The sequence below is a fragment of the Stegostoma tigrinum genome, chromosome 40, assembly GCF_030684315.1.
Source record: "Stegostoma tigrinum isolate sSteTig4 chromosome 40, sSteTig4.hap1, whole genome shotgun sequence".
NCBI lineage: Eukaryota > Metazoa > Chordata > Chondrichthyes > Orectolobiformes > Stegostomatidae > Stegostoma > Stegostoma tigrinum.
In genome coordinates this window covers 10,546,128-10,573,746 of record NC_081393.1, presented here as the reverse complement: position 1 = coordinate 10,573,746, position 27,619 = coordinate 10,546,128, and the positions used below count along the sequence as shown (strand labels likewise).

General features: G+C 42.6%; 1 protein-coding gene across 3 annotated transcripts in view; it reads right to left on the bottom strand.

Moving 5' to 3' along the window:
- gck (glucokinase (hexokinase 4)) overlaps positions 1–27,619 on the bottom strand; it is a 52,393-nt gene that overhangs the window by 12,401 nt on the left and 12,373 nt on the right. For 2 of the 3 annotated variants that reach the window (XM_048523217.2, XM_048523218.2), the window contains exons 2-7: positions 15,323–15,485; positions 14,290–14,444; positions 12,509–12,628; positions 10,065–10,160; positions 5,171–5,270; positions 3,307–3,490 (exon numbers count right to left, since the gene is read on the bottom strand). In XM_048523217.2, coding sequence (XP_048379174.1) covers positions 3,307–3,490; positions 5,171–5,270; positions 10,065–10,160; positions 12,509–12,628; positions 14,290–14,444; positions 15,323–15,485 — 818 coding nt within the window. Of the gene's footprint in view, positions 1–3,306; positions 3,491–5,170; positions 5,271–9,535; positions 9,626–10,064; positions 10,161–12,508; positions 12,629–14,289; positions 14,445–15,322; positions 15,486–27,619 lie in introns of those variants that run through there. The other variant, XM_059641200.1, reaches the window with a different exon arrangement.

The window sequence follows — 27,619 nt, the reverse complement described above, 5'->3', positions numbered from 1 at the left end:
ATAGGGAGGGGGGAAAAAGAGGAGGGGGCGTAGCACTACTAATCAGAGAGGGTATCACAGCTACAGAAGCTTCCATTGTCGAGGAAGATCTGCCTACCGAGTCAGTGCGGGTGGAAATTAGGAACAGCAAGGGAGTAGTCACCTCATTAGGGGTTTACTACAGGCCCCCCAATAGCAGCAGGGAGATTGAAGAAAGCATAGGTCGACAGATTTTGGAAAAGTGTGGACGTAGTAGGGTTGTTGTAATGGGTGACTTTAACTTTCCTAATATTGATTGGAACCTCCTTCGAGCAGAAGATTTGAATGGAGCTGTTTTTGTAAGGTGTGTTCAGGAGGGTTTCCTAACGCAGTACGTTGACAGGCCGACGAGGGGAGAGGCCACTCTAGACTTGGTGCTCGGAAACAAGCCGGGGCAGGTATCAGATCTTGTGGTGGGGGAGCATTTTGGTGATAGTGACCATAACTGCCTCACATTCTACATAGCTATGGAGAAGGAGAGGATTGGGCAAAATGGGAGGATATTTAATTGGGGAAGAGGAAACTATGATGCGATTAGACATGAGTTAGGAAGCATGGACTGGGAGCAATTGTTCCATGGTAAAGGCACTATAGACATATGGAGACTGTTTAAGGAACAGTTGTTGCGAGTGATGAATAAATATGTCCCTCTGAGACAGGCAAGAAGGGGTAAGATAAAAGAACCTTGGATGACGAGAGCGGTGGAGCTTCTCGTCAAAAGGAAGAAGGTAGCTTACATAAGGTGGAGGAAGCTAAGGTCAAGCTCAGCTCTAGAGGATTACAGGCAGGCGAGGAAGGAACTCAAAAATGGTCTGAGGAGAGCCAGGAGGGGGCATGAGAAAGGCTTGGCCGAACGGATTAGGGAGAACACAAAGGCATTTTACACTTACGTGAGGAATAAGAGAATGGTCAAAGAAAGAGTAGGGCCAATCAGGGATAGCATAGGGAACTTGTGTGGAGTCTGAGGAGGTAGGGGAAGCCCTAAATGAGCTTTTTGCTTCTGTCTTTACGAAAGAAACGAACTTTGTAGTAAATGAAACCTTTGAAGAGCAGGTGTGCATGCTGGAATGGATAGAGATAGAAGAAGCTGATGTGCTGAAAATTTTGTCAAACATTAAGATTGAAAAGTCGCCAGGCCCAGACCAGATTTGTCCTCAGCTGCTTTGGGAAACGAGAAATGCAATTGCTTCGCCACTTGCGAAGGTCTTTGCATCTTCGCTCTCCACTGGAGTCATACCTGAGGACTGGAGAGAGGCAAATGTAATTCCTCTCTTCAAGAAAGGAAATAGGGAAATCCCTGGCAATTACAGACCAGTAAGTCTCACGTCTGTAGTCTGCAAGGTGTTAGAAAGGATTCTGAGGGATAGGATTTATGACCATCTGGAAGAGCATGGCTTGATTAAATGGAGTCAACACGGCTTTGTGAGGGGCAGGTCATGCCTCGCAAACCTTATCGAGTTCTTTGAGGATGTGACTAGAAAAGTTGATGAGGGTCGAGCTGTGGATGTGGTGTATATGGACTTCAGCAAGGCATTTGATAAGGTTCCCCATGGTAGGCTCATTCAGAAGGTCAGGAGGAATGGGATACAGGGGAACTTAGCTGTCTGGATACAGAATTGGCTGGCCAACAGAAGGCAGCGAGTGGTAGTAGAAGGAAAATATTCTGCCTGGAAGTCAGTGGTGAGTGGTGTTCCACAGGGCTCTGTCCTTGGGCCTCTACTGTTTGTAATTTTTATTAATGACTTGGATGAGGGGATTGAAGAATGGGTCAGCAAGTTTGCAGACGACACAAAGGTTGGAGGCGTCGTTGACAGTATAGAGGGCTGTTGTAGGCTGCAGCGCGACATTGACAGGATGCAGAGATGGGCTGAGAGGTGGCAGATGGAGTTCAACCTGGATAAATGCGAGATGATGCATTTTGGAAGGTCGAATTTGAAAGCTCAGTACAGGATTAAGGATAGGATTCTTGGCAGTGTGGAGGAACAGAGGGATCTTGGTGTGCAGATACATAGATCTCTTAAAATGGCCACCCAAGTGGACAGGGTTGTTAAGAAAGCATATGGTGTTTTGGCTTTCATTAGCAGGGGGATTGAGTTCAAGAGTCGTGAGATCTTGTTGCAGCTCTATAAAACTTTGGTTAGACCGCACTTGGAATACTGCGTCCAGTTCTGGTCGCCCTATTATAGGAAAGATATGGATGCTTTGGAAAGGGTTCAGAGGAGGTTTACCAGGATGCTGCCTGGACTGGAGGGCTTATCTTATGAAGAGAGGTTGACTGAGCTCGGACTTTTTTCATTGGAGAAAAGGAGGAGGAGAGGGGACCTAATTGAGGTATACAAGATAATGGGAGGCATAGATAGAGTTGATAGCCAGAGACTATTTCCCAGGGCAGAAAAGGCTAACACGAGGGGTCATAGTTTTAAGCTGGTTGGAGGAAAGTATAGAGGGGATGTCAGAGGCAGGTTCTTTACACAGAGTTGTGAGAGCATGGAATGCGTTGCCAGCAGCAGTTGTGGAAGCAAGGTCATTGGGGATATTTAAGAGACTGCTGGACATGCATATGGTCACAGAAATTTGAGGGTGCATACATGAGGATCAATGGTCGGCACAATATCGTGGGCTGAAGGGCCTGTTCTGTGCTGTACTGTTCTATGTTCTATGTTCTAGAAACTGCAATTTTACTGACAGTGGGAATATCATTAACAGCAAGTTGCCTTGCACATCATGCACTGTTCTACCTGGACATTTGCTGGTCATTCGTCATTGCCAAGCTGAAGTCCTGAAATTGGTTGGTCAATGCCAGTTTGTGCACAGCATCCCCCAAGAACTGCAGCAGTTTGAGGTGAAGGATTGCCACGACCTTCTCAATATAACTAGGCATGGGCAATAAACATAGATTCTCAGAGGGAAAGGCATGCAATTCACACTTGCATCACCCATCATATATATTCTTCCATATCGTAATGTGCTGCACATCACCCAAATCTATTGCTGTTTTTTTCTGATGGGGAGGCAATGGCCAAGTGGTATTTTTGCTGGACAGTTAATCCCAAGACCCAGGTAATGTTTTGGTGAGCTGGGTTTGAATAAAAGAATACTGTCCTTTAGGGAAAGAACCTGCCACGTTTACCTGGTCTGGCTGATATGTGACTGCCAGCCACACAGCAATTTGATTGACTCATAAAATGGGCAATAAATGCTGGCCTAGACAGTGACGCCCTCATTCTGTCAATGAATAAAAGCAAAAAAAAATGTTGTTATCTACAAATAAGTTACAATTTTACTTACAGGTGATAACCTGGATTGTTAGACATCTCATCGACAATACAGTCGTATTCAAGACGGAACTCCTCGAGCTCACCCGTGTCTCCAAAACCCCCCCATTCAGTATTCACACACATCCTTCCTTCTTCTCCTTCCACTAATTCCACATTTTTCAGTTCCTCCATGTAACAGGCATTACAGCCAGTGCCTAGAAGTATAAACACAGGTTACACCAGACTTAGAATGCAGTCACAATTAAAAGGTTAAAAAAATGTGATTCTGAACTATTCTGAATACATTTCAGTGTCAAAGGCTCTTCATTCCACTTAATGGCATTTTCTGGAGAAGACGGTGATGGTCTAAGCCAGCCAAGGAGCAAATCTTTCTTGAGTGGTCCAACCTCTCTGTCTCACACTCTACCTGTGACTTCACCATTATTCTATTTCACTCTGCCTTTGGCTTGATTCTGCTCTCTCACTTTTTCTACGTTCAAACTGATGTCATGTTGTTTGTATTGTACACATTGGCAAACACATTTATATCATCAGAGCACAAAAAGTACAACACATACCCTTAACCTGAAACTCCTGAATAAAATATAAAGACATCATTCAGAGTATATCTGTTCTGTAGAGCTTTCTTGTTACTCCACATTCTATTGAATCTCTCAGATTCATTGCAATTCATTGTTTTCCGACAACAGTGAGGCCACTAATATTGTATACATCTCTGTCCATCAGAGAAAGACAACTGTTATCTAGCTTGAGGGCAGAACTCTTCATTAAGAGTGGAGCAAGGCGAGGAAGCAACCCTCCGTGAACAGCCAAAGACTGCAAAAAAATTGAACCTGAGCTGTTGCCATCATTCCATCACAATTGAGCAAGCTGACTTGGCTGACCCCGCTAAGCAAGCCTGAATTTTGCAGATCTCAACTGGATGTTTCTCTACTGCTGTGATTACTACAATGAAATCTTTATTATCTAGCAACACGGCCAATGGTAGTGCCTCACATGAAAGATGGCGGCTCTGACAACACAGTACTTTGTTAGGATTGCATTCCTATCAGCTAGATTAATAACTGAATTGGTGCTAAAACTCACAATTTTGTGACTCATCTTGAAGATATATCTAACACTGAAGACAGAAGCCACTCATAAGTGGTAAACAAGAATGTGCAAGTAGCTATAAATATAACATGATATAGAGAGAGGTCTGCTGGTGATATCAAAAAATTGTATCTTTACAAAGTGCATAGTGAGCTCTTATTAGCTCACAAACTTACTGTTCTTGAAGACTACCGTTACAACAAACTTCAACCAGCTGTGAAAAATATCACAATTACTAAATTATAATCCCTTACTTTGGATTCAAGTGAAAGCTGCAAACTGCTGGGATTTTATTTTGGCATAGTATCACAGTTGTCTGAACCTCTCAAAAGAAATATGATTTCTTAGATATCCGTTGCTCTGTAAATTTTCTCCGAAGCTTTCAAAGTTTTTCTCAGTTCAGCATTCCAACTGATCCACACTCAACCCCCACTGAGAGCCAGTTACTCTAGTTGTACATGTCTACTTTTCCTGTTAGTAAGCCTGGTCTGTCAGTACAGCACAAGTTTACTTGTTTGATTGTTCTTTCTTTGACTCTTCTCGGTACCTCTCGATATTCACACATAATACTGGGCGCTCAGCATGTCGGAAACCTTCAATCAACTGTTCCAAAATTCTTGGACCTTGCACAACAGGTTGCATTTTCTGCTCTTTCACACAACTGAAAATTCTTCAGTCAACTTTGGTGCTGACAAGATGGGCCATCTGATCTTTTCCAATCCTGTGATGCTATATTCCGAAATTTTTCATTGCTGTAAAAGGGAGCTGCAAGTTCTGCTTACCTACAATCATTCCAACCTCACAACTGTGGTCTTCATAATAACAGGAGATCATTGTTGCAACAGTGTCATTCACCATGGCGACCACATCCATTTCAAAATCCTACAAATCAGAGAAACATTCAGAATGCACAATTGATGGTCTCTGCCTCAATTTATTTCAGAGTTTGAGAACAGCACTGAACTATAATGACAGACAGTAAACGCTTCTACGAATGCTTAAAAATAATAAGACGAGATGCATAAGTGTTGGTCCCTTCTGTAATGCGACTGAGGAATTCCTCATGGGAAATAGAACAAAATGACACAGACATTGAACAAGTATTTTGTATCTTTCTTCGTAGCAGAGAAGCAAATCATTACTAAGTACAGATGCAATTCAGACAGAAAAAGGGAAGGAGGTACTCAGAACAATGACCATTGGTACAGAAATGGTGCTAAGGGTGTTAAAGTCTGACAAAGTCCACTAAGAATTATGGGCTGCAGCTTAAAGTCTAAACAGAGAAGTGACGACAGAGATGGTAGCTTGCAAAAATTCCCGACGTTTGGGAAGGTCCCAGCGGATTGGGAAACTGCAAATGTAAGACCACGACTAAAGAAAGGAGGGATTCAGAGAGCAGGAAACTGCAGGCCTGTTCGTCACTGGGAAAACACTAGGGTCCATTCTGAATAAGGCAAGAGCAAGACACGTTGTAAATTATAACACGATCAGACAGAGTCAATACAGATTTGTGAAAAGAGAATCACGTTTGGCAAATTTAAGTCAGTTCTTTGAGGATCTTATAAGTAGGGTCGAGAAAAGGGAGCCAATTGATGTCATCAATTTCCAAAAGGCATTTGATAAAGATATGATCTACTGGTTACTGCACAAGATAAGAATTCATCATCTTAGGAGTGATGTTTCAGCATAGCAATAGGATTAGCAAACAAACAAGAAACAGGGATTCAGGTATGTGGGTCATTTTCAGTTTGGAAAACTTTAACTGGAACAGTGCACAGGAATCAGCCTTAACTATTAATTACTTTGCTGAAGGGACAGCTGCACTGTAGCCAGAGCTGTTAACAATATAAACATGAGTTGGAGAGCAAAAACAGATGTTGCTGGAAAAGCAGTTCTTTGGTTTTTATTTTGGAAGGAGAATGAGTGTGAGGAGGATACAAAGAGTTTGAAAATTGAAATGGATCGATGAAATGAGTGAGCAAAAATTGACCAGATGGAGTACAATGTGGGAAAATGTGAGGTTGTCCACTTTATCTGGAAAAGCAGCATATTACTGACATGAGAAACCATACAAGTCTCTGGTTGAAATAAATTCGCATGTCCTTGTACGCGTCACAAAATGTCAGCATGCAGGTATAACAAATATTTGCAAAGGGGAAGCATGAATAGAATACAGTAGAAATTTATTGTCATGTATACTTTTGCATGAAAAATACAGTGATAAGTTTTATTACACGCCACATCATGGCACCTAGATTAATGACAGACATCATACAGTTAAATTTTAAAGAAGTAAAATGAAGACACCATTCATCACAGTTCAGCTAACGGCTCGTGGGGTCAGGAAAAGCCTATTGAGAAATGATGGAATATCTTGACGACACAGCTGGGACGAGAATGTCACACAGGCCGGAAGCCTCTTCTGGTGTAAACTCCCATCCTGGGCCAAGATCGCCAAACTGAGCTGCTGGAGACCAGCTCACTGCTGGGCCAGCAGAAGCCTCCTGTTGCCTAACTGATACTCTTCCAGACACTGCTGTTCATCCATTTATCCCTTTCTGATGGGTCTGCTCTTACTGGCGCATAGGCCTTGCTATGGACCTAGAGCCTCAGCCCAGCCTGAGGAAGTCAGTCGAGGACCTGCACCTTACTTGACCAAAGAACCCATGCTGGGGTCGAGCCATATCTGGCTCGGCCTGGAGTCCAGAGGCCTCCTCCTTCACCCGCTAGTCGTTAGGCTTTAAAGAAAAGAAAATAATGAAAATAGAAACAAGAGAAAAGGAGCTAAAATAAAAAGAAAAAAAGAGAAAGAAAGCTGACAGGGGCAGACAAGCCCATCCACTGTACCCGGTGCGGCTTCCTCTACATTGGGGAAACCAAGCGGAGGCTTGGGGACCGCTTTGCAGAACACCTCCGCTCAGTTCGCAAAAAACAACTGCACCTCCCAGTCGCAAACCATTTCCACTCCCCCTCCCATTCTCTTGATGACATGTCCATCATGGGCCTCCTGCACTGCCACAATGATGCCACCCGAAGGTTGCAGGAACAGCAACTCATATTCCGCCTGGGAACCCTGCAGCCATATGGTATCAATGTGGACTTCACCAGTTTCAAAATCTCCCCTTCCCCTACTGCATCCCTCAACCAGCCCAGTTCGTCCCCTCCACCCACTGCATCCCAAAACCAGTCCAACCTGTCTCTGCCTCCCTAACCGGTTCTTCCTCTCACCCATCCCTTCCTCCCACCCCAAGCCGCACCCCCCGCTACCTACTAACCTCATCCCACCTCCTTGACCTGTCCGTCTTCCCTGGACTGACCTATCCCCTCCCTACCTCCCCACCTACACTCTCTCCACCTATCTTCTTTACTCTCCATCTTCGGTCCGCCTCCCCCTCTCTCCCTATTTATTCCAGTTCCCTCCCCCCATCCCCCTCTCTGATGAAGGGTCTAGGCCCGAAACGTCAGCTTTTGTGCTCCTGAGATGCTGCTTGGCCTGCTGTGTTCGTCCAGCCTCACATTTTATTATCTGGTAAAAGTAGGGAAGGTTTGCTCTTCCTCGATAAGACATTGGTGAGGCTGCACCTGCAGTACTATGGTCTGTGGTCTCATCACTGAAGGAAGGATATTTGCATTGACAGCAATTCAGGAGAGATTCCCAAGACTGGTTGCTGAAATAAAGGATTTGTTTTCAGAGCAAAGGTTAGCAATTAGGCCTACAGTCATTGGAGATGAGAAAGTAAACACAGTGGAATGTTTAAGATTCTGAAGAGGCTCCATCGAACAGGTACAATGTTATGATTCCAGCTAGTGGTATTACTAAACAAGTCAAATCCAAGACTGAAAACTGGCTTGACAAGGTAATTTTTTAAAAACTTAGTTAACGTGGTGTTTAGTCACTGAAGTATAGCCGCATGAGGCTGTATAGTTGTCAACAAAAGAAGTTTATGATACAAAGGAGGAAAACTCAACAAGAATCCAAATTATCTAGAACACAATTAGGAAGATCTCAAAATGGACAACAAAACGAATGTTCTGTCTGTTTCTTGACACTATCCATCAGAGACTCAAATCTGAAGTACAAATCCAGTACTGTTTCATATCCAATCTTTTAATCCTACTACACCTTCCGGTCACCAACCATTTTAACTCCTCCCTCTCCCTGGCTGCAATGTCCATCCTTGGCCTCCTCCAGTGTCACAATGACACCACTTGCCAACTGGAGGAGCAACTCCTCCTATTCCATCTCAGAAGCTGACAGCCTGATGGCCTTAACATGAAATTGACCTGCTTTAAAATCTCCCCACCCCCAGACTCATCCCATGTCCAACCCTCCCTCTCATTCCTGGCTCCTGGGCTTAACATAACCTGTCCAATCTTCTCATCCACACATCCATCCCACCCATCCCACTGACCATCCCCACCACTCGCTACCTGCACTCATCTATCACCATCCCACCTATCTTCCCCAGCTCCACCCCTCCTCTCTCTATTTCCCAGCTCCCTACTCCCTCCCCATTCCTGAAGAAGGGTCCTGACACGAAAATTCAACTTTCCTGCTCCTCTGATGCTGCCTGGCCTGCTACGTTTCTCCAGTTCCACACTGTGTTGCCAGTGATTCTCCTCAGTCTATTTCCTCTAAATTGTGGAGTCTTCCTACATTAATACTCACAAATTTGAGAGCTTTTCTCAGCTTTCATCAACTTTCAGATTTCTAACCGAACCGGTGGTTTGGACACTGGTCAAATTAAACAAATCAACTGAGGTAACCGCTTTTCTCAAGCTGCTTTAAAAAAACGCTAATTTTGACAAAAGAAGCTATAACTGCTTCTGACCCGAGTCAGGTGTCAAACTACGCGAACACTTTAAATTTCTGGATTTTCTCGACTAAAATCAATCCTTGATTATTCTGAATGACAAACAAGTTCATGGTCTTCAATGTTTATTCTACCTGTCATAAAGTACCACAGTTAAACATCTTATTTCACTGACACTGCAGGGGTCATCTGTTCTCTGACACGAATTGGAATAGGTCACTGCTCTGAAAGGACTGACTGATATAATTAAAAAAAACTTCACAGGATTGACTAACATCTATATTTTGAAATCCAAACTCCAAACCATGACTGATATACATTTAAATCACACACCTTTCATCGCTGCTGAGATCACATTTTGAGTTGTGCTGGAATCTAAATGTACTGATAGTTTAAAAAGAATGGGACCCATTCAAGACAGAGAGGAGGAGGAACTTCTTCTTGCAGAGGATGATTAGTCTTTAGAGTCCTCTTCCACAGACAGCAATGGAGTCCGGATTATTTACGATGTTCAAGGCTGAGTTAGACAGATATTTTAAGCAACAATAGATCAAGAGTTCTGAGATAGGGAAGCAAGAAAGTGGAATTAAGGCCACAATCAGATCAATACTATTTTCATTGAACACTGAAGCAGGATAATGGACTGAAAAGAATATTATTGCTCCCATTTCTTCTAATCTTCTTTCATATGATCTCCAACACTTATTACCATGGTAATAGAGGCACTGGCATCCCAAAACGGATCTTGTAGCCCTAACAGTACTTGTATTCTATTTTTGGACACTGCAGATTTTTCATACCAAGAAGAAAACCTTACGTTATTAGATCATAGAATCATGGATATTCTAAATTCTAGACTCACCCCTCGCCTCTTAATCGCATCACGAAGCAACCCGACCACATTGTTCCCCTCAGCTCCAGATGCTTTAAATCCTTTAGTCCAGTTCAGAAGGATCCCCTGTGAAGAAATATCAATGTGGTCAGATAGCAGGCATTATTCCCCAGGCAGCTATCTGGTTTTTGCATATAGGAGCCACTTCATGAAGTACAGAAACGCAGCCAACCAGTGGTGAGGTCCTACCTCTGTCCGTGACACCACCCACACCCTCCACCTCCTCCAGAACTTCCAATTCCCCGGTCCCCAATACCTCATTTTTACTATGGGTGATGAGACCCTATTCCCTACCTACGTCCGTGACACCACCCATGCCCTCCACCTCCTCCAGAACTTCTAATTCCCCGGTCACCAACACCTCATTTTCACTATGAACGTCGAGTCCCTATATACTTCCGCTTCTTCCTGTCCTGCAGGCCTGACCAGTCCCCCTCCACTGACACCCTCATCCGCTTAGTGGAACTCATCCTCACCCTCAACAACTTCTCTTCCAATTCCTCCCGCTTCATTCAGACAAAGGGGGTGGCCATGGGTACCCGCATGGGCCCGAGCTATGCCTGCCTCTTTATAGGTTATGTGGAACAATCACTCTTCTGTACCTACACTGGCCCTAAACCCCATCTCTTCCTCCATTACATTGATGACTGCATCGGCGCCGCCTCGTGCTCCCACAAGGAGCTCGAACAGTTCATCCACTACACCAACGCCTTCCACCCCAACCTTAAGTTTACCTGAACTATCTCTAACACGTCTCTCACTTTCCTGGACCTCGCGGTCTCCATCTCAGGCAACCACCTCAAAACCGATATCCATTTCAAACCTACTGACGCCCACAGCAACTTAGAATACATCTCCTGCACCCCCCCCAGCGTCCTGTAAAAATGCCATCCCCTATTCCCAATTCCTTTGCCTCCACTGCTCTGCTCCCAGGATGAGGCATTCCACTCCCACACATCTCAAATGTCCTTGTTTTTCAAGGACTCCAACATCCCCCCCGTGGTGGTCGAGAATGCCCTTGATCATGTCTCCTGCATTTCCCACAACTCATCACTCACACCCTGTCCCCTCAATAACAGCCAAAAAAGAATCCCCCTCGTCCTCACATACCACCCCACGAACCTCTGGATCTAATGCATCATCCTCCGACACTTCCGCCATCTGCAATCCAACCCCACCACCAAAGACAATTTTTCCTCCCCACCCTTGTCTGCTTTTGTGAGAGACCACTCTCTCTGGGACTCCCTTGTCTGCTCCACACTCCCTTCCAGCCCCACCACACCCAGCACTTTACCCTGCAACTGCAGGAAATGCTACACCTTCCCCAACACCTCCTCCCTCACCCCCATCCCAGGTCCAAGAAGACTTTCCACATCTAGCAGATGTTCACCTGCACATCTGCCAATGTGGTATACTGCATCCGCTGTACCCGTTGTGGCCTCCTCTACATCGGGGAAACCAAGCGGAGGCTTGGGGACCACTCTGCAGAACAACAACGCTCAGTTTGCTATAAACAACTCCACCTCCCAGTCGCGAACCATTTTAACTCCCCCTCCCATTCCTTAGACGACATGTCCATCCTGGGCCTCCTGCAGTGCCACAACGATGCCACCCGAAAGTTGCAGAAACAGCAACTCATATTCCGCTTGGGAACCCTGCAGCCCAATGGTATCAATGTGGATTTCACAAGCTTCAAAATCTCCCCTCCCCCTACCACATCCCAAAACCAGCCCAGCTCGTCCCCGACTCCCTAATCTGTTCTTCCTCTCACCTATCCCCTCCTCCCACCTCAAGGTGCACCCCCATTTCCTACCTACGAACCTCATTCCGCTCCCTTGACCTGTCCATCCTCCCTGGACTGACCTATCTCCTCCCTACTTCCCCAAGTACGCTCACCTTTACTGGCTCCATCCCCGCTTCTTTGACTTGTCTGTCTCCTCTCCACCTATCCTCTCCTCTATCCATCTTCTATCCGCCTCCCCTCTCTCCCTATTTATTTCAAAACCCCCTTCCCCTCCCCCATTTCTGATGAAGAGTCTAGGCCTGAAACGTCAGCTTTCCTGCTCCTATGATGCTGCTTGGCCTGCTGTGTTCATCCAGTTCTACACCTTGTTGTCTCGGATTCTCCAGCATCTGCAGTTCCTATTATCTCTATAACAAAAATAACGTTATGGACTAGTCACTGGAGAAAGTAAACACCCCAAAAATCTACCAAGTGAACAGAGATTTTGCATTCTCTCTGTCTGGGATGTGTACGAAGACAGATCCCAGACACAAGTTCAGATTCACAAGATTTTTGAAATACCAAGATTTTGGTAATAAAACTTTGGCATTATCATGATCTTTATCACATATGCCCAATTGTTCAACACGTGAGACTGATGTAACGTTACTGACAATCCATGCTGCCTCACCTTGTCAATATCCTCATGACGGACAGGGAATGAGAATGTGAATCCCAGTGGCAGCTTCTTGTCCTTCATGTTGTGTTCATCCAGGAAGTTGGAGATACACAATGCAATGTAATCAAAAAGCTGGCAGAAAAACAATGTTAGAAACAGCCGTATAACGACAAATGACAGAGACAAGAAGCAAGTGTGCAGACATGCAGTATATTTCAGTTAAACAGTTTCTGATATTTCTGTAGAATAAATATGCAGAATATTGTTGAAAGAAGAGACATGTTGCTGAAGTTTTACACCTGGTCGTTATCAAGATAAAAACAAGAACATCAATATTCAAATAAATTTTAAATTTCAAATGACCTCAACAATTCAAACCACTGGGAAAACACTGCTCAATGATTGCCAAATGAGCTTTGTTTGTTTAAAGCATTCCAATGGAGATAGTCATTGGGAATGGTAGGAACAAAAACAAAGTTGCTGGAAAAGCTCAGCAAGTCTGGCAGCATCTGTGGAGGAGAAAGCAGAGTTAACATTTCGGGTCCAGTGACCCTTTCTCAGAACTTGTCGTGGCTGGGAAAACGTCAGTTTACATGCAGAAAATACAGAGATGTGTGGGGGAGGGAGTAAACGATAGGATAGAGCCCAAAGAGAGAGAAAGACAGTTGGACAGACAAAGGAGTTGCTAATGGTCAGGCTGGGAGCGTGAATAGTTGTTAATGGGGACTATTAGTGACTAACAGGGGGTGTGTAATGGCAGGTTATGTGGTAACAAGGCCTGGTGTGTGGGGTGGGGGCCTGGGACATCGGAGAGTTTAGGCCCTAACATTATTAAATTCAATATTGAGTCTGGTGGGCTGTAGGTTCCCCAAGCGGAAAATGAGGTGTTGTTCCGCCAGTTTGCTTTGGGCTTCAGTGGAACACCGCAGCAAGCCAGAGACAGAGATGTTGTCCAGAGAGCAGGGTGGTGCATTGAAGTGGCGGGCAACAGGTACTTCAGGGTCTTTTTTGCGAGCAGAATGTAGATGTTCTGCAAAGCGGTCGCCAAGCCTACTCTTTGTTTCCCCAATGTAGAGGAGATCACATTGTGAGCAGCGAATGCAATAAACTAGATTCTGGGAAGTGCAGGTGAAGTGTTGCTTCACCTGGAAGGTATGTTTGGGTCCTCGGATACTGGGGAGGGAGGAGGTAAATGGGCAAGCACTTTCGCTGGTTACAGGAGGAGGGGCTGTGGGGAGATGTTGTGGGTGAAGGAAGTGTGGACCAGGGTGTCCCGGAGGAAATGGCAGAAGGCGGACAATGGAGGGGAGGGGAATGTGTGTCTGGTGGTGGCATCTTGCTGGAGGTGGCGGGAATGGCTTCTGATGATGCTCCCAACCTGATCGTTAGCAACTCCTTTGTCTGTCCAACTGTCTTTCTCTCTCTTTGGGCTCTATCCTATCATTTACTCCCTACCCCACCCACATCCCTACATTCTGCATATAAACTGACGTTTTCCCAGCCACCATCTGAGGAAGGGTCACTGGACCCGAAATGTTAACTCCATTTTCTCCTCCACTGATGCAGCCAGACCTGCTGAGCTCTTTCAGCAACTTTGTTTTTGTTTCTGATTTACAGCATCCGCAGCTCTTTTCGTTTTTATTGGGAATGATAAGTTCCCCATACCCTGTGCAATTCAAAAAATGTGCAAGACTTGAATATATTCAGAAATGCAGAAATAAAATCAAGAACTGTTGCACAAGGACAAGCAGTTAAATCAGACTGTACCACTGGGTGAGACTATAAACTCTTACCATTTCTGCTGTGCCAGTCATGACAGCAATTGGAATGGAGTACCTCTGGTTACTGGTTGTAATTTTCCAACTCTGGTTCTCATCTTCAGCGACTTTCACTAGCATCACACGGAAATTTGTGCCTCCCAGATCCAGAGCCAGGAAATCTCCCACCTCTGAGTGTGAAGAACAAGAGAAGATGTGTCACTCAATGTACATGCATTGAAAGAATGCCTAATTGCAAAAGAAATTCCAAACAAGCTGAGAGAAAGCATCTTATGACTCACATAAAAGGAAATGCTGGACTACTCAGCAACTCCAGCAGAATCTGCATATACAGAATAGCAATAATGTTCCAGGTAAAGAGTTTTCAAAACAATTCTTACTTTTCAAAGTTCAGCAGGAAATTCTGAAACAGCTCTACAAAGTAAGAGAGATCTTGGAACTGAATTAAACAAGTGTCCTGGACAAAACTTGTCCATCAAACAACTTAACAAAAATAACTGCTTACTTACTGCTGTTGTGGGGACTTGCTGTATAAAAAGTAGCTTACCTGTTCACCTGCAAAGCAACAGTGATTATACTGCAAATTCTGAATACCCGAAAGACATGAAAAGATACTGTATTAATGCAAGCTCTCTTTTTGTTTTCTTGAAGACATATCATGTCAGTATGGGCAAATAAAATTCACAGACATGGCACAGACGACGGATGGGAAAACAAAGAATGTTGTGTGTGCAATATATTGAATGATGACATTTGGATGAGAATGCTACCTTCCAGCAGTGCACATTGCTCAAATCTCATGGGACTACTAACTGTTAAACATTTGAGTAGATGTCACATATTGACTAAAACAATGAATCAAAGTAAGCTAGAATTTGATTGTTCCAGGGCAAGAGTTATAACCAGAGTCAAGTTGTTCACAAGAGACTTTATACTATGTTTATAGGGGCAGCATGTTTTCATGCAATGATCTTGCAATTAATTATGAAAATGTGTTATGGAGTCATAGTGTTGGGTCAATATTTTTCAGCAGCTTAGTTTTTTTTACCTGAGCCATCTGGTGTTGAACGTACGTAAGTGGGCAGCATCTTGACACTGGCTGTTTTATGAGTTTCAAGCCGCAGGCCCTTCTCCATTTCCTGCTGTATTCTCCGCATCACTTCCAGTAGCTCCTCTTTCTCAAGGTGAAATTCTGACAAAATCTGCTGCACCTAATAAGGAGCAACAGATGGAAGCTAGGTAATATACGAGGACGTACACATGGTGAAATCCATTTCCAGCATTCAGTGAGAAGATAACATATAACATATAATATATATGTTCGGGTTACAAGCAATTCCAAGGCTACAGCATTTGTCTCAAAATGTCTGTAACATTCAATTCTGCACAGTAATTGAAGAAGTGCTATTGCAAGGTTTACAAGGGGTCAGTTAGGACAACTCAGGGGGTAACTGGAGAGAAGTTATGGAGTCGTAGAGTAATTCAGCATGGAAACAGACCCTTCAGTCCAACCAAACCATTCTGAATGTCATTCCAAACTCAACCTGACTGCTCCAGGCCCATATCCCGCTAAACCTTTCCTATTCATGTATCACCCAAATGTGTTTAATGCATTGTAATTGTATCTGCATCCACCACTTCACCAGGAAGTTCATTCCACACATGAACCACCCTCTGTGTAAAACATTTGTCTCTTGTGTCTTATTTAAAACTCTCTCCTCTCACCCTAAAAATGTGTCCCCTCATCTTGAAATTCACCATCTAAGGGAAACGACAACTGTTGTCAACTCTATCTATACCTCTCATAATTTTATAAACTTCTGTTGCGTCACGCCTCAGCCTCCTACACTCCAGTGAAAAACTCCCAGCCTATCTAGTCTTTCCTTACAACTCAAACCTTACATACCTGGCAACATCCTGGTAAATCTCTTCTGAACCCTCTCCAACTAGATAATATTGTTCCTTTAACTGGGCAATCAGAATTGGACACAGTACTCCAGAAGAGGACTCACCAATGTCCTGTACAACCTCAAAATAACATCCTAACTCCTGAACTCAAAGGACTGAGCAATGAAGGCAAGCGTGTCAAACACCATTTTCTAAAGAAGAGTCAAGGCCCGAAACGTCAGCTTTCCTGCTCTTCTGATGCTGCCTGGCCTGCTGTGTTCATCCAGCTCTACACCTTGTTACCTTTTTAACCATCCTATTATGTGATACAAAATTTAAAGAATTATGCACCTACACCCCTAGGTCCATCTCATCTACAACACTAACTCAGGCCCTACCATTATTTGTATAAGCCCTACCATTCATAGAACAAAGAACATAGAACATTACAGTGCAGTACAGGCCCTTCGGCCCTCGATGTTGCGCTGACCTGTGAAACCAATCTGAAGCCCATCTAACTTACACTATTCCATTATCATCCATATGTTTATCTAATGACCATTTAAATGCCCTTAAAGTTGGCAAGTCTACTACTGCAATACCTTGCATTTATCCAGATTGAACTCCATCTGCCATATTTTCAGCCCACTGAGCCATTTGATAAAGATCCCTTTGTAATCTTAGAAAACCTTCTTCGCTGTCTACAATGCCACCAATTTTGGTATCATCCGCAAACTTACTTTCCATGCCTTCAACATTCTCAAGCAAATCATTTATATAAATGACAAACAGAAGAAGACCCAGAACTGATCTCTGTGGAACTCTGCTGGTCACAGACCTGTAAACTAATCCTCTACCATTACTCTCTGTCTCCTGCCATGAAGACAATTACGTATCCAAGTGGCAAGCTCATCCTGAATCCCATGTGACCCATTTTACTAATTAGTCCTTGCGGAACCTTGTCAAAGGTTTCACTAAAATCCAAATAAACAATGTCTACTGCTCTGGCATCATAAACCTTTTTAGTAACTTCATCAAAAAACTCAATCAAGTTTGTCACTCGATTTTCCTCGCCCAAAACCCTGCTGACTATCCTTAATCAATGTTTGTGTCTCTAAATGTCCACAAATCCTACCTTTTACAATCAGCACCAACAATTTATCCACAACCAAAGTCAGACTTACAGGTCTATAGTTCTCTGGTTTCTCCTTACAACCTTTCTTAAACAAAGGTACAACATTAGCCATCCTCCAGTCATCAGTGATTCACCCATAGTTATAGATGACACAAATATTTCTGCATTAGGGGCCTCGTAATTTCCTCCCTTATTTCCCACAACATTCTGGGATATATTTGGTAAGGTCCCAGGGATTTATCCACATTTATATTTTCTAAGACCTCTCGAATTTCCTCTTCTGTCATATGAACTGCTTTTAAAACATCAAAGTTAATTTCTCTGCATTCTCTAGACTCCATTTCTTTCTCAACAGTAAAAACTGACCACGAAGTATTCATTTAATATCTCTCCCATCTCCTGGGGTTCAAAACAAAAATGACCTCCTTGATCTTTAAGAGGCCCAACCCTCTCTCTCTAGTTAACCTCTTGCTCTTAATGTATTTGTAGAATCTCTTTGGATTATTCGTAACCTTACTGCCCAATGCTATTTCATACCCCCTCTTTGCCTTCCTGATTTTGCTCTCAAGAATGCCCCTCCACTCTTTATATTGATTAAGAGATTTAATTGAAACAATTTGTTTATATCTTAAAAAGAAGATCCTGTTTTATTCATGGCGAGAACCACAATATTCATCCATTGTTCCCTAACCTCACCAGCTTCCTTCTTAGAGGAACAAAATGCCTTTGAACTCTCGTCATGACACTCTTGATTGCTTCCCACTTGTCAGACATCCTTTCACTGCGAAAAGTCTCCTCCAATCAACTTTTGAAAGTTCTTGTCTCACACCATTGGAATTTTCCTTACTCTAAATAAAATCTTTAAATTTTTATGGAAGGTTTATCCTTGCCCATCACCATTTTGAAACAAATAGAATTATGATCACTCGACCCAAAGTGTTCCCCAACTTTTACTTCAGTCACCTGCCCTGCCTTATTGCCCAAATGAAGGTCTAGTTTTGCTCCTTTTCTGGTAGGAGCATCCAACTATTGATAAAGAAAATTTTCCTGAGCACGTTTGACAAATTCTTCACCATCCAAACCTTTACCATGATGGTAGTCCCAGTCAATGTCTGGAAAATTAAAATTCCCCATTATTCAAACCTTATTATGCTCACATATATCTGAGATCTCCCTTCATATTTGTTTTTCAATTTCTGCCTTATTATTGAGATGGTGGGCCTATAGTACAATCCCATCCAAATGATCTTTCCTCCCTCATTTGTAACTTCATCTCATATATTTACAATGGATGAATTTTCAGGAATATCTTCCCTAGTTACAGCAGTAATGTATTCCTTAATCAAAAATGCCACCTTCCCCCTCCTTTCTTGCCTCCTTTTCTATCCTTCCTAGAGGATCTAAAAATGGGAATATTGAGCTGCCAGTCTTGTCCATCTCTCAGCCAAGTTTCTGTTACAGCTATGACATCCTAATCCCATGTTCTTAAACATGCTTTGAGTTCATCGGAATTATCTGTAAGACCCCCTGCATTGAAATAAATGCAATTTAGTCCTTCAGAGTTACTACATACTCTGACTCTCTCATCTTTCTTTTCTAACTGACATGCTCTCCTCGCATTCAGAACTTACCCCATCAATCCTTCTATTTACACTGCTACTTTAGAATTCTTCCACTCACCTTCTCAATCAGTATAAAGTCTCCCTTAACAGAATGAGCAAATCTCCCTGCTAAGATATTGGTCCCTTTCCAGTTTCAGTTGGAACCATCCTTTTTGAACAGGTCTTTTCCGTCCCAAAAGACATTCCCATTGTCCAAAAACCTGAATCCCTGAACAATACACCAGCTCTTTAGCCATTGATTTATCTGATTTAACCTTTTGTTCCTTCCCTCATTTGAGTTTGGTATTGGGAGTAAACCAGAAATTTCTATGTTAAAGATTTTATTTTTTAACCTTCTCCATAACTTCTTAAGTACACCATGTACTGTTTTAAGCTTCTCCCTAAAAATCTCATTCCCACCAATATGTACAATGATTTCTGGCTTCTTCATCTCATCTTTAACAATATGCTTGAAATGTTTAGGAACATCCTCAACCCTAGCACCAGGAAAGCAATAAACCATCCTAAATTTACACTTACTGCCACAGAATTGCCTGTCAATGCCCCTGACAGGGGAGTCCCCGAGAACTGGCTAGCTCTTCCATTTTCCTCAGACAGACAATCCCCTTGAACTGTTCCAAAAACTGAATATCTATTTGATAGAGGAACAGCTACCTCTTACCCTTCCTGATAGTCACTCATCAGTCACTCATCTACTGGGTATTAACTTTTCTGAATCTACTAGCCATCTCAATCTTCACGTTACATAGAGCCTTCAATAACATTAAGTCTAAAAAAAGGATGTTTCAATAACACCTTGTGTATAAAATAACCTACCTTTCATTACCTACAGAAAATAATGATAAAATGGAAAAAAAATTTAAAATATACACATCAAATATATAAGAATTAAATAAAATAACAACTTAGCTGATTAACTGAACAAAAATAATTCCTCCTCAATAAATTCCTGGAAGAAAAAAAATCCACTCCGGAGTTGGCCATGTATAGGCGTTTCCGGAACAAAAACACAATTCCCTGTTTAAAAAAAAACTTTGGAATGCAAAACCCCAAAACACATCAACTTTTCTAATTTCTGAATTAAAAATAAAAGAAACCTCAGCCATTCACTGCAGATGCTTAAAACAAAATGTTTGAAAAACCTCTGTTTGAAAAAATTCATGATTATTTTTGTTTGTTGTTTTTGGATTTTTTTGGAACGTTAATAAAACAAAATGGGAAAAAGTCTATATTAGAAAACTATAATGACTACAATAACTGTAAAACCGTAAAAGAACACTACAAGAAATCTTTGACTCAGCCTGCTACCCCAGGAGCAGCTGCAAGATCCATACCAATTACAACAGTCTCAAAGGTTATAAGGTGGGTAAGTCAGGGAAGATGTGAGAGGATAAGAGAGAGCTGAAAACTCCACGTAAGGGTTGCGACAGTTTGCTGGGCTGCTGGGAAGGCAGCTGAACCATACAGATTGTGAGGAATGAGAGCACATGAGTTGCTGTTTGCTGTGAGGGGTCAGGAAGAAGTCTGAGGATTTAAGGGTTGGAGTTAAGGGTCTGCAGTTGAGGGCTGGAGTCAAGACTCAGAAGAAGTCCTGAGGAGCTGAAAAGGTCTGAGGATCACTGGGTCTGTGGTGAGGAAAGCCGTGTGGTGCTTGGAAGAAGCCTACAAGCACTGATACTCCAGTGCAGCTGGGAAATTGGGGCTTGGAAAGCTTACAAACAATATCTACTTGATGTAACTGATCAAGTTTGGAGCAAGGGGAAAAGTGCAGGAGTGGGCCTGGCCTTGTGAAGCTGACTTTCAGTGAAGAGCTCGTTAATAAGAGCTAGGGTGCAGTTTTGGAATCCGAGGGAACTTAAATCCAAGGAAGGATACTGGAGTGGTCACTGAGGCAGCAGCACTCTTGACAGACTTCCAAGGTCATACCTGCACAAGTGAAGAATTGTGATCCCTTGTGATGTTTGAGGAGATTTCTTGTCCCATCATGACACTAATGATTGAGGGGAGGTTGGGGCAGGTAGGATTGCTGAGAAATTTGTCGAATCTGTCTTCATTGCATTGGTTCCTTTTCGCACATGGTATAGTTTTTGATCACAGCCCATTAACCATATTTACCACAAATTCATTCTGGGTGTAGTACATTTTAATTAGCTTTTACTCATTCACAGGATGTCACTGGCTAAGACCAGCATTTATTGCCCATCCCTAATTGCCCAGACGGCAGTTAAGAGTCAACCATATTGCTGTGGTTCTGGAGTCTCATGTAGGCCAGACCAGGTGAGGATGGCAGTTTCCTTCCCTAAAGGACATTAGGGAATAAAATGGTTTTTTTCCGATAATCTACAATGGATTCATTGTCATCATTATACTCTGAATTCCAGATATTTATTGAATTCAAATTCCACCATCTGCTGTGGCAGAATTCAAGCCCAGGTCCCTAGAACATTACCTAGGTCTCTGGATTTACAGTCCAGCGATAATATCACAAAGCAATTGCCTACCTACTATTTTATTGTAGATTATATTACTATTGTTGCACAGTGAAGTGTATTGTTGTTTGCTCAAAATCATTGAGCATTTTGCCTTTATTCTCTAAAGCCCCTGGCTCTCTCACCTTATCTACTTTTAAAATAAAAGTTCCAGATCACACCAAAAGTTGGCAATATGGTCAGGGAATGTAACTGAACGAAAGAGCTTGTGCTTCATATATAAGTCAAGATTTTGAACAACTTGCATTTTTATATTACCTTTTATGGAGAAAACTGTCCCAAGGCATTGTACAAGACCAAATCAAGAAGTAAAATTAATACCAAGCTGTACACAAGAGCTATCAAGACAGATGACCAAAATCTTGGTCAGGGATAGATTTTAAGGAGCAGCTCCTTATTGTCTCCCCGCACAGCAGAGAGTGATTATGTCCACATGGTATAGTTTTTGATCACAGCCCATTAACCATATTTACCACAAATTCATTCATTCTTGCTGATCTCCAATTAAAATTACTCTGCTATTCATGGACATGGAATGGACATATTCATGGAATGTCCATGAATAGCAGAGTAATTTTAATTGGAGATCAGCAAGAAGTCAGAACTGTAGGAGTCTAGATATCTTATGGCCTTGTGAAAACAGAGAAATTTGAAGCCAATAATCTATTCAGGCTAATATACAACCAAGATGCTGGAAATCTGAAACAAAGGCAAAGATGATTCTCCACAGATGCTGTCAGAACTACTGGATTTCTTCAGCATTTTCTGAATCTTTTCAGGTTCTTCATTCACGCTATCCAAAATGAACCTTGTTCTTTCCACAGTTCTCTATTTTTCTTCAAATATTTATTTTCTCTCCATTAGAAAGTGCAAAGTGAAGCTCATAGTGAAATGCTGCATATGTATTCGATATGCATAACTTGTAATGCTGCATGATCACTTCTACTGTAGTACAGAGATGGACAAGAAACATGCTGAGATGAGCAAGTACTGTTATGGTACGGATAAACTGTCAGCAGCACGTTTAGTTGGCGTGGAATCTCACGGTTATATCCTGGGCAATATTAACGATAGAAATTTGCCAAGAATAATAAATTCTAGATGTGATCAAAATCTACTCATGACATTGCGATACGGTGATAATGTTTGATCACACTACCTTGGTATAAACCAATTCAATGAGAAGGGTATGTTGTATTCTCATGAAAATAGCTCACATTTCTTGGAGCACACAGCAAATCTATCAGACACAGCAAAACAAGAAACAACAGGAGGTCATTTAGCTTCTCAAGCCTGTTCTGCCATCAGGCCAAGCAGCTTCAGAGGAGCAGGAAAGCGTGACGTTTTGGTCGGGACCCTTCTGCAGAAATTTCTGAAGATGGGTCCTGACCTGAAACATCAAGCTTTCCTGCTCCTCTGATGCTGCTTGGCCTGCTGTGTTCATCCAGCCTCACACTGTGTTATCTCATATTCTCCAGCATCGGCAGTTCCTACTATCTCTGTTCTGCCATCATTGACTTTATACCTGATATGCAACCAGAATCTGCCCACATTTGCCCAGCTGCTACCTTTGGTTAACAAGAATCTATCAATTTAGGGTTTAAACTCTCATTTAATCTGACATTAATTGTTGCTCACAGAAGAAAGTTCAAGTCTTCTGTCATTCTTTGCAGACAGAAGGGTTTCCAGGACTCACACCTGAGAGGTAAAGCTTCAATTTTTGTGCTATGGCCCGCTCCTCCTGGACAGTTTTTCTCAACTGACCCTATCCATTCCACTTAACTGTTTCAGTTCCAGGGAAGACAAATATACTTGCCAGTTAACATTTGGAAACTGTGAAACTGTGGCTCAGTTAAGATTCTGGGATTACATTGCACTGCAGGACTTGAGGACAAAAATAAATGTTGACAATTCATGACAGTAAAAGGGTACATTGCATCATTAAAGTTGCTGTTTTTCAGCTGAGATGCTAAAACAAGGCCTTCCCACTCTATATGATGGGTAAGAAGCTTGGCATAGCACTATTTTGGAAAAGAGCAGGAGGGATTTTTCTCGTGTCCTGGCCAACACTTCTCACTCAAACAGCGTCACACAACAAGAAAACACGCTATCTGGTCATGATCACATTCCTGTTTGTGGGAATTTACTGTGCCATTCATTGATTACTATAGTGCTAACACTTCAAAAAGTATTGAATTGGCTGCAAAGTGTTTTATGGTATCCAAAAGATTTGAAATGTCCTATTTCAATGCAAGTCTTCATGTTTGAAAGCACTTACAATTGACCATCTATCGTGGTGTTCAACAGCATATTATTTGAAGATTTTGCAAAAATGTGTCACATATAGCACAGTCATTAATTTGAACATGTGATGCAAAACACAGACCTTGTCTGCTGGACTTGCCATAGACAAAGCAGTCTCCACTACACTAGTGAGACCAGATGCAGGCTGGGTGCTTGCTTTCTGGATCACCTCCACTCTGTCCATGAGTATGTCCTCACTTGGCATTTTAATACACCATTTGAATACTTTTATCCTTAGCCTGCTGCAGTGTTCAGTAAATCCTAACACAAGATAGAAGAGCGGTACCTCATTTTCCTCTTTGGCATCTTACAGCCTTCAACAACTTCAGATCTTGAACACTGTTCTTCATTTTAATTGCACACCCTTGCCCACAAAGTGTTGTTTGCATGGGGTTTGTCTCAGCAATGCTGACCTATTTTAATTTGTTAATACACACCATGAATAAGGATTGTTTGTATCTCTCTCTCTACTCCCATTCGCACTCACCTTATTTCTTGCTCTAGGAACCCTCACTATCTGCTCTTCTTCCCCCTTTCTAACAGTCAAAAAATCCAATACAGTCCCTTTAGTTCCAATTAAGATTTGCACAGGGCATGAAAAGTGAACCATATTTCCTTCTCCGTAATGCTGCCAGATCTGCTTAGATTCTCCAGAACTTTCTGTTCTTCATTTCAGATTTCCAGCAGCCACATTATTTGATGCAACAGAGTCACTAGAGCTTGATTCATTTATGTCATCTGCTGAACTCTCATCTCCACTTTGCTGGAACAGGTGCCTTCTCACAGCACTTTGCAAGAATCTTTTTTTGATGGCATTGAATTAATAGTTGCTATTGTGATCCCACAGTGACAATGTTCACAGCCCAGGTTGGCAAAGTCAGACGGGCAATGGTGTTTTCCTTGCTCTTAAATTAGTAGGCAGCTTTGTGAATCAGACTGGAAAATTACTTAACATAGAATGGTCTCTTTTATTATAATCTTCGGTGATGCACACCACCATCACATCTTTATCTAAAACTCAGCTTTGCCTTCCCTGTAATTTTATTACTTCCACAGAAGTCTTCACTTTGTGAATTTCTGTGATTCCCAATCTCTCTCCAACCCAAGTAGTAAATAACATAAAACTAAAAACTTCAGTTGTTATTCATTAATAAGGATTACACTGTGCTAATGTTGCATTGTCTTAACTACTTGTTGTCTATCTTTACCGTCTGGGCATCTATGCGTGAAGCTCTAAATTAGATTAGATTAGATTCCCCACAGTGTGGAAACAGGCCCTTCGGTCCAACAAGTCCACACCACCCCTTGAAGCATCCCACCCAGATCCATTCCCCTATAATTCACACATCCCTGAACACTATGGGCAATTTAGCCTGGCCGATCCACCGAGCCTGCACATCTTTGGACTGTGGGAGGAAACCGGAGCACCCGGAGGAAACCCACACAGACACGGGGAGAATGTGCAAACTCCACACAGACAGTCGCCCGAGGCTGGAATCGGACCTGGGTCCCTGGCACTGTCAGGCTGCAGTGCTAACAGGTGTGTCTTAACATATCTGAACAGACTGATTGTGAAAATAATTTTTAAGAACCTGTTTCCATGAGGTTCAGGTGGCCGGTGGAAGGGAATAGTAGTCTGCTCTTGTGTTGCACTAAATATTGTGAAAAAAAACCCGTGAGGAAGGCTGATTGGCTCCTGCTTCTTCCTTTGCCAGATGGATGTTGATTACATTATACGCCATTCCTGGAAATCTGTGAATTTAATTCTTAGCAACAAACTATGTTTACACATGAGCTTCTTGACATACATCTGGTTGTGATGTGAGCTGACAAGTTATTTGGTAATTTATCACTGAACAGGACAGTAAATCAAAGATACATGCTTGCAGCGTGATCAATTTTTCAGACTTTCAGTTCAGCAGAGGCGATTATTGAAAGCTTCCTGCTGATTAATGATTCTACATGATGGCAACAATTTGACTCCTGCAGCACAACCGTTCCTTATGTCCATATAATTAGCTTGATACTGTGGTGATAGATTTACGATGTGAAAAACAGGAGTCTCATATGATTGAAGCAGTACAGTAGATGTGTGCTGTAATAACTGAATCACCACAGGCGCAGTAAACTAAAGTAGCAATGCAATAAATGTCATGTATGTCTAAACACGTTGAACACAAGTCATTGTGACGGTACTTCAGTGCTATGGTTTGAAACTTATCTCAATACTTTGCTTTCTATTCAGAGCACAAAGGTGGTTTCTGTATCAAAGAAAGAATGTTTAGTTTGTGTCTACCTTGACCTCAAAAATCCAATACGTTTCACTTCACAGGGAGACAATGCTATTGCCTCTAGGCTAATAACCCAGAGACCAGGTCATATTCTAGGGAGCTGGGTTCAAAATCCACCAGGAACATGATGAAATTTAAAGCCCAATGGTGAATCGATTGATGAAAAAACACATCTGGTTCACTGACGTCCCATCAGGAAGTAAACCTGTCTATTTCCGTGATCCGTCCCACATATGACTGCAGACAGATAGTAAGATGTTTGAGTCTTGACTGTCCTCTGAAGTGACTTAGCAAGCCAGAACTTGATGTACACATAGCCAAACTATTTCATTACAGCTATAACACTGGCATCGAACCAACAATGTGTGAAATTACTCAATATGTCCTGTACACAAGAAGTAGGACAACTGTAACCAATTCCCACCCTATCGGTCTCCTCCCTCAGTGCTACTAGGTCAGAGTCCTGCAACTCCATCTCAAAAGGTATTTTTGGTGTACCTCCACCAAATAGATCTCAGAGATTACCACTCTGGCCCTTCCTGTTTTTTCGTAAATGAGGGAGCTCTGCATTTCTGAGCGGGGGTTCCACTCAGGGCTCCCTCAAAAATGAGAACCTGTACATGCATTGTGATGGTTCTTTAAAAGTGCAGAACTGTCAAAGGAAGGCGAAATGTGCTCCCTTGTTAGTAGACAGCAGTGTTCTGAAATGTAAAGTTTCTAACACCTGCTTTTACAGCTGCTTTCAAGCTATAAATCTAGAAAGCAAGTGTTGTAGCTTGCCAGGTAAATTGGAAGCCAGCTTGGAAGGTGCTATGTGTAGGATCCCAGAAAGATAGGAGGGAGGATACCACATAAATAGCATGGAGACAACATTTCCCACCAGATTCCCTTTGGTCACCTATCTTTAATTGTAGCATAATGTTAAAATTACAGATTCATGAAAGTGCGCAATTCAATTCCATTGTGAAAATTCAGCAGTGGGACAAAATCAGAACAACCGGGTCTGCACCATGGTCAACAGAGCCACCAGGAGGCAAGCATGGAAATTCGCCTCTAAATACTCCTGCATCCAACATCCAAGTATCCAAAGGAAGGCCAGAAGTGTTACAGCTGCATAAGGTTCCAAAGTTGCCAACACGACCAATATGAACTACCATAATAACAAAGTGTGAAGCTGGATGAACACAGCTGGCCAAGCAGCATCTTAGGAGCACAAGAGCTGATGTTTCTGGCCTCGACCCTTCATCAGAAAAGGGGGATGGAGAGAGGTTCTGAAATAAATAGGGAGAGAGGGGGAGGCGGATCGAAGATGGATAAAGAGGAGAAGATAATACGAACTGCCAGTTTTGTGGACACTGCACGATACTCTTCGGTCATGAGATGTCTCTGAAAGCACATACAGCTTGGACAAAATCAAATTGAAGAGACTAGCACCACACAGTTCAAGCGCTATACAGAGGAATGGTATGAAGACTGAGTCAATGCAGAGGCCTTTGACATATCTAAACAATGGTGATTAAACTAGCTGAACTGAATGGACAAGTAAATGCAACAAATGAGACCAAGGATTGCACAGAAATAAGATTTGATAAAGAAACTAAGTGTGAATGCTTTGAT